This window comes from Saimiri boliviensis, chromosome 2 (assembly GCF_048565385.1).
Source record: "Saimiri boliviensis isolate mSaiBol1 chromosome 2, mSaiBol1.pri, whole genome shotgun sequence".
NCBI classification, from domain to species: Eukaryota; Metazoa; Chordata; class Mammalia; order Primates; family Cebidae; genus Saimiri; species Saimiri boliviensis.
Window position 1 is genome coordinate 46,115,975 of NC_133450.1, and position 8,270 is coordinate 46,124,244.

The 8,270-nt window shown below is 45.2% G+C and overlaps 1 protein-coding gene across 1 annotated transcript; it reads right to left on the minus strand.

Annotated features, from left to right (window-relative positions):
• Positions 1–5,349: 5,349 nt before the first annotated feature.
• On the minus strand, positions 5,350–6,388 carry OR6J1 (olfactory receptor family 6 subfamily J member 1). Its single transcript, XM_039469281.1, is given in 5 exon segments — positions 5,350–5,573; positions 5,576–5,695; positions 5,698–5,941; positions 5,943–6,328; positions 6,331–6,388. Coding segments are annotated over 5 exon segments (1,032 nt in total).
• Between the last annotated feature and the right edge of the window lie 1,882 nt (positions 6,389–8,270).

An 8,270-nucleotide genomic window follows, 5' to 3' on the forward strand; every position in this document is an offset into this window, starting at 1 on the left:
ACCTAACTTCAGAACATCTTGCTCCTAAACTACCTCCTGTTATAAAGATACGTAGTTTATTTTTCCTTTGGATAAAGTCAGTTAGATAGAACAGATGATTCACCCCAATTACCAAGTGAACTGAGGACCAACTGTGTGTGACAAGTAGGGTTGTCAAGTCCTTTTTCTTGAGGACTAGCTGTTGTTTATCTTGAGGAAAATGTATGCAATTAATTTTATTAATATGTTTGTCTTTATAAAAGGCTGAAATTTCTTTCTGTCTTTGCAATCTTTTTAGAAGATGCCTCTGATGAGCATTATATTCTGGTTTAATGTTTACTCAATAATAAAACTATTTTCTTTCTTTCCTACCATTGTGGGGCAGTTTTCTGGGATGGGAATAAATTTTTTTTTTTTTTTTTTTTTTTTTTGAGACGGAGTTTCACTCTTGTTGCCCAGGCTGGAGTGCAATGGCGCGATCTCGGCTCACCGCAACCTCCGCCTCCTGGGCTCAGGCAATTCTCCTGCCTCAACCTCCTAAGTAGCTGGGATTACAGGCACGCGCCACCACGCCCAGCTAGTTTTTTGTATTTTTAGTAGAGACGGGGTTTCACCATGTTGACCAGGATGGTCTCGATCTCTCGACCTCGTGATCCACCTGCCTCGGCCTCCCAAAGTGCTGGGATTACAGGCTTGAGCCACCACGCCCGGCCTTTTTTTTTTTTTTTTTTTGAGACAGTCTCTCTCTGTCACCTAAGCTGGAGTGCAGTGGTGCAATCTCGGCTCACTGCAACCTCCGCCTCCCAGATTCCAGGGATTCTCCTGCTTCAACCTCCTGAGTAGCTGAGACTACAGGAAGGTGCCACCACACCTGGCTAATTTTGTATTTTTTAGTAGAAACAAAGGTTCACCATATTAGCTGGTCTTGAACTCCTGACCTCATGATCTGCCTGCCTCGGCTTCCCAAAGTGCTGGGATTACAAGTGTGAGCCACCTTGCCCAGCCAGATTTTAAAAATTATATTTCCCAACAGCTATACAGTCCCAGACTCCCCTGTAACCTTCGGAAGCCAAGGCCACGCCTGACCCCCTAGGTTCTACCGGCTGCATCCTGGAGAAACTCTCTGGAGCTACTGAGAGAGTAAATGGAGGCCACAGGCAGATGCAGGCTGTGGAGCCACAGATATATTAAAGAATAAAAATTATGTCACAGACTAAAGAGGTCTGTGACACTTTGACATGCTCCCCCAATCCCCAGACTTTCTGGGACTGGACCACTGGCCATCTGTAAGGCTCTGATTTCTAAGGAGTTTATAGCAGAAGTTTATACTGGAACTGGAATGAGTGTAGAAGTGGGAGCAAGGACAGACGGCTAAGGCAAAGTGAGCAAGCAGATGAACTTTGCCCTCATTGCCCCCTTCCTCCTATTACTGTTTCCCAATGCTCACTGGCCCTCAGGGTGTCCTCCCAGTGCCTGCAGGCTTCTTCCTTTTTTCTAAGGGGCTAGACTGCTTTATGTAGTGGAAGTAGCCCAACCCAAATCCAAGCTAAAATTTCCATTTTCAAAAAGGACTCTTGCTAAACTGCACATATTTTCACTTTATTTAGTACATACTAATTGAGCATATATGGTGTGGGAAACACTAATATATGTTTCTGGGAGAAAGGATAGGAGATCCCCAAATTAAAATCATGCAATCTTTGCGCTAAAAGGGATTTACTGTCTCTTGGGGAAGATGTTACAGGTAGTTAGGCATGAGCAGGGTAGGAGAGGGCTCTCCCCAACCCACTAGGAATGTCAGGTGATGGTTCGACATTTGTCACATTGCCTCTCTAAAAGTGATAAATTAGCAGCCAGGGAGAGGCTATTATCCTGAGTGTCCACACCTGTTGCCTGTTGCACTAAAATGTTGATTGAATGCAGATGCCAGGAAGAAGCAACTTCTGAGGCATGCACAGTAAGAGACAAAATAGCAGAGTATGACCTCCCAGGGCACTCCACCGGAAAAGGGAAGAAAGCCTCAGATGGGCATACATGCAATGTTCTTAAACACACTGTGCACGCTCACTTCCCAAGGGTAACCAAGGGTAAGGAGGGCACTGAACGTGCAGGCAGCCCACCTTAAGGGAAGAATCATGAGAAAGGGACCAGCCTATAAAGTTCTAGGATCAAGGTTAAACACTGCACTTGACCTCGGCCTGCTTGGGTCTCTTCCAAGCGTACTTTCCTTTCCTTCCTGTTCTAAAGCCTTTTTAAATAAACTTCCACCCCTGCTTTGAAACTTCCCATGGTCTCTTTTTCTGCCTCCTTTATGCCCCTCCGTCAAATTCTTTCTTCTGAGGAGGCAAGAGTTGAGGTTGCTGCAGACACTTATGGATTCACCTCGGATAACTCGGTTGCCTTTCACTGCTAACATATTTGGTGCTATGAGACTCAGATGTTTGCCACCCCTAACAAAGACAGACTAACAAACACACCAACCCCACAAAGCATGGAAAGGCCTGTAAGAAGGAAGTGTTTGCTGTGTACTGAGAATGGAACTGCTAGGCTAAGCGTTCCCTAAGTGGAAACTTTAACATATGTTGCTGGTTTTAAATCCAAACTTAGAAGCTTTTGGTCAGTGGTTTGAAAGACTTCTGAGAGAGTCTATAAGTCCCCAAATGTTTTAAGTGAAACTGAAACATTTCTGGTAGAGAGAGCATGGGTTCTGAGGCCATCTCAGAGTCCTACGTAGGGGAACACAGAGGTCTAGCTTCTTCCTCTCCACTAATCTGACCCTAGAAACTCATAGAAGTCTTCATAGAAGACTGGGCCTCGTAGCTTAACTGCTTTGCCAGATGTACAGTAACAGCAGGCTTCCTCTAGAGGTACAAGGTGTTCTCACAAGCCCTACTAGCCAAAGAATCTAAATCTTGGGGCTTGGGGTCCACTCAAAGAAGCAGGGTCTTTGGCACCTGCAAGACGTCCTCAGTTTCTACAGCTCCCATTCCTGGCCTGGAAAACCCCCAACAGTGCTCCATTTACCTGAGCTCACCTTTCATTGTCTGTTCTCATGGGATCTGGTTTTCCACTTTGGGAGGATTGTCCATCTGCTTAGACTTGAAAATGTTATATGAAATTTCAAGGTTGTAAGAACTGAGACTGAATATGAAAGTGGACAACAGGCTGGGCGTGGTGGCTTATGCCTGTAATCCCAGCACTTTGGGAAGCCGAGGCAAGTGGATCACCTGAGGTCGGGAGTTTGAGACCAGTCTGACCAACAGGAGAAACCTCGTGTCTACTAAAAATACAAAATTAGCTGGGTGTGGTGACGCATGCCTGCAGTCCCAGCTACACCAGAGGCTGAGGCAGGCGAATCACTTGAGCTGGGCAGGCAGAGGTTGCGGTGAGCCGAGATCATGCCACTGCACTCTAGCTTGGGCAACGAGAGTGAAACAATGTCTCAAAAAAAAAAAAAAAAAAAAAAGTGGACAACATCCAGGCCATATATGACAACAGAACTCTGACTCAGAAACTCCAAAGGAACCCTCAAGTGAAGCCAAATCACAATCAAACCTCTGAAGCACTTTTCCCAAAATGGCCAGGACTTGGCTTGTGACTGCCCACTTTCCTGTTTTTTGACACCCACCTTTCCTTCTACACTTTTTTCCAACTCAAGACCAGAGAAAGCCAAATATGCTTCCCAAACCATCCCCTAAGATGTCCTGCTACTAGTTATCTCACCTCTAGCTTCTCCATGCCAAAACCCTCTAGTCAAGGAATACCCAGGCCTTCCCCTTTTTTTCTACTATGAAGCTTTCCACTCCCCTGCCTGCCTTTGATTCTCTGCCAAATGCAAGTGATGGTGGCTGAGCTGATATAGCCGGTTCTGAATAAGTGGCCTCTGTGTTCATTTTAGTGATCTTAATTTATTTCCACAGAACTCTGCAGCAGTTCCTTAGGTATGCGTGTGTCCTTCTGACCAGTTTCATGCAAATGAAATTTGCAAATTTAGCAAAGTGGATGCTGCAGCACTAGCAGCCAAGTAGGACAGGAAATTAAGCCTCAAAGATTCTGATGACATTGAAAAGCTGGTTTGCACTGAGCTGAACCATAGGCCCAGAGGAGGGTCAGTTAAATATCCCAGGCAGTGTTTGGGCACCAAGAATTCAGACTAGGAGTGTGGCTAAAAACAGATTCTTTCCAGTTGTATGGAGCCAGAAAAAGGGAGAAGCTATGTTTGGTGTAGAGACAGTGAACTTTGTAATCAACCTGCTTTTTGTTCACAAGAATCTAAGACCTTCTCAAGACAGCTCAGTAAAAAGGGATTTGATTTACAGATTCAGGCAAAACACATCAAATCCAGGAACAGGAATCAAAAGTCTTACCAGCTCCAGGCCTAGGAAGTCATGAGAGAGGAGGACTCTTTGGGCTGTGCCTCTGCAGCTGAGTGGGCTCTCATCTGTCTCTTCTGTTTTTCTCTCTTATGTCAACTCCATTCTCTCTGATGGGCAGACTGATTCCCTCTTAATTACTTATCAGCTTGCACCTGGCACCCAAAGTGGCTGCTCCAGCCACCAAGCCTGTTTCTGCTTCCAAGGGAAGCATCACACTTGTATGGAATAATCTCTATGCTTTTTGCTTCAATTTATCAAAAAAGTGGTATCTGTTTGCATAGCTCATCTGGTCCAGCCAAGCCACACAGGTCATAGGTCATTGGCCAGTCTCATGTGTGCATGTGTCCCTGCAGGTGATGAGTTATGCCTTCAGTCAGATTATCCAACCATGGATCAATCATTAGTGGCTAGGGGAACAAGGCCATGTCTTACATAAAGATGTGAACATGTTGGATATTATGAACATGTTCTATTATAGAAAGCAATATCATTAAATAACACAGATAATGACTTACACCCGTCACAATCCTTGCAAATGCCCACTAGGAAAAAAATGAATTACAGGATATGATAGTGTATTAGAGAATAGTAAAGGTTATTTCTAAAAAGATCCTGCAGAGGATGGAAAGAAAGAGGGTCCATGCAGAGAAGTCCAGGAAGGAGTTCCTGTCAAGACGATGGAACAGCTGTGGTCAGGATCCATAAGGAAATGGGCCAAACATGTTAGGACTTCCAGAAGGAAATAGGCTGCATGGCCCTTCCATTCTTACAATATTCAGTGTGGGTGGGACTTAGAGATCATCAAGTCCAGCCCTGTTGCACTTCAGCTGGGACTACTGAGGGTCAGAATGGCTGGTGACATAGCTGTGGTCACAGATTAAAGTTAGAACCAAGGCCAGAGTCCAAGTCTCTGTCTCCACAGCAGTCTTTCCACTATAGACTATTCAGAATTCCTTAGCCAGCTCACTCTTTCACGAAGGCAACTCCTCTCTTTCTAACGCTGGGGCTTTACACAATAGATACGTGGTGGAGAAGAGCAAGCCCCTCCTTGGTGGTCTTTGTTGGAGGACAAACTGCTCCTCAGCACAGCCCTCATCCTCTTTTCTAAAACTCCTCGAACCCTGACCCACACACCCCTGAGGACTCCCTGCATTCTGTTATTCCTCAGTGTATATATAAAAGGGTTGAGGGATGGAGTCATCACACTGCTCAGACTGAAGGGACCTTGTTGATCTCCAGATATTCTTTTTGGGAGGGGGTCACATAGACGAACATAGTGATGCCACTAGAAATGATGACTATGGTCAGGTGGGAAGCACAGGTATTAAAGGCTTTCTTTCACTTGCAGAAGGAATGCACACTACTGTCAAGACAATGTACATGTAGGAACAGGCCACGAGGACTATGCAGCACAGGATGACCACAGAAGAAAGCATAAAATCCATCAGCTCGATGGCAGTGGTGTCTGCACAGGCCAGGGCCAGCAAGGGTCCGCTGTCACAGAAGAAGTGGTTAATGATGTTGGAGCCACAGAAGGGCAGCTGGGAGATGAGGATAGTTGGAAAGAGCGCAGAAAGGAAGCCCCCCCACCCAAGAGAACACAACGGTCCCAATGCAGACGGGAGGTCTCATGATGGTGGTGTATCGCAGGGGACAGCAGATGGCGGCGTAGCGGTCATAGGACATGACCATTAGCAGGAAGAACTCAACTGTGCCCAAGAAGAAGTAGAAATAGCACTGGGTGATACATCCGGCAAAGGAGATGGTTTTATCCCCAGATCCTAAGTTGGCCAACACTTTTGGGGAGATGACTGAGGTGAAAAGGATGTCCAGAGGAGAGAGGTTGCACAAGAAGTAGTACATGGGGGTGTGGAGGCGGGAGCAGGACAGCACGGTAGAGATGATGAGCAGGTTCCCCAGAAGAGTCAGCAGGAACATGGGCAGCAGGAGCACCAGGAACAGCAGCTCCGCCTTCTGCTCAGGGAAAACCCCAGCAGAACAAACTCAGTCACTGCTGCAGTCCCGTTCCCCATAGGCCTGGTGGGCCTGGCCCAATTCTTCTAACAGAACAAATGGAGATAACACTTAGGAGAGTGCTCAGTGTGTGAAATCTTATGGCTGCTCACTAGAAAAATCTAAACGTAGAACATGATGACTGCCAATTAGACATGTGATCCAAGTTTAGCTTGGCTTTCAATTATTTGCCTATCAAAATGGACAAGATTTTTGAAAATAATAATGTTCACTGTTAGCAAGGGTGTCCTGAGACCTACACTGTCATATAAACTTTCTAAAAGATTATTTAGCAACGTGTATCAAAAACCTTAAAATTGAGTACATTCTTAGATTCAGAATTGTAGTTCCATCCTGAGGAAGCAGTCATGAATATGTTAAATTTTGCCACAAGAATATTCACCACAGAGTTTTTTTTACAATAATGAAAATTTGGTAACAACTTAAATATCCAGGAATGGGGGATGAAATAAACAAATTATGGTGCCTTTAAGCAATAACACATTATGTAGCCATTACAGATTATATTTTATAGTAACATATAAATGACAAAACATTCAAAATGTATTATTAAGTTTTAAAGCATTATTTACATTTTTTTGTTTGTTTTTGTTTCCTTTTTTTTGAGACAGAGTCTCACTCTTGTCACCTAGGCTAGAGTGCAATGGCACAATCTCTGCTCACTGGAAACTCTGCCTCCTGGATTCATGCCATTCTCCTGCCTCAGCCTCCCGAGTAGCTGGGATTACAGGTGCGTGCCACCATGCCTGGCTAATTTTTTGTATTTTTAGTAGTGACAGGGTTTCACTGTGTAAGCCAGGATGGTCTCAATCTTCTGACCCATGATCCGCCTGCCTCAGTCTCTCAACGTGCTGGGATTACAGGTGTGAGCCATCATGCCCAGCTAGGTATTTGTTATTATTAGGTCTTCTGTTTGTTTGTTTTTTGTTTTTTTGAGATGGAGTCTCGCTCTGCCAGGCAGGAGTGCAGTGGTGTGATCTCAGCTCACTGCAACCTCTACCTCCTAGTTTCAAGCGATTCTCCTGCCTCAGCCTCCCAAGTAGCTGCGACTTTTTTTTTTTTTAAGTGCAAAAGAGATTTTTGTTTCCCAGGCTGGCCTCTCATAGCCTCACCTCCTCAAGTGCCAGGACAACAGGCCTGAGCCACCGTGCTCCCTATTATTAGGTTTTAAGTGTTTTTAAAGCAAGTTATAAACTTGTAGTGACACTGTGATGCCATTTTGGGGGAGATACGTAAGTTAGCAAAGGTCCTAGAGTAGCCAATAAGACACTGCTGAAGAAGAAAGTCAGGGGAAGGGGCGCATCTTGGCAGATATTGAGACTTATAAAATTAGAATAATTAAGGCAAGATGATATTGGCACAAATATGCATAAAAATGACCAATGGAACAAAATACAGAGCCAAGAAACAAACCCACACGGATGTGGAGCAGTGATGTGTTAGAAGTGAAAGACGCTGGTGCTGCTGCTTGCCCACAGGGGAAAAAGTAAAATTGATTCCCAACCTCATATGAGACACTAACATCCACTCCGGATGAACAAAAAACTTATGTGTAAAAATCAAAACTTTCGCCGGGCGCGGTGGCTCAAGCCTGTAATCCCAGCACTTTGGGAGGCCGAGGCGGGTGGATCACGAGGTCGAGAGATCGAGACCATCCTGGTCAACATGGTGAAACCCCGTCTCTACTAAAAATATAAAAAATTAGCTGGGCATGGTGGCGCGTGCCTATAATCCCAGCTACTCAGGAGGCTGAGGCAGGAGAATGGCCTGAGCCCAGGAGGCGGAGGTTGCGGTGAGCCGAGATCGCGCCATTGCACTCCAGCCTGGGTAACAAGAGCGAAACTCCGTCTCAAAAAAAAAAAAAAAAAAATCAAAACTTTC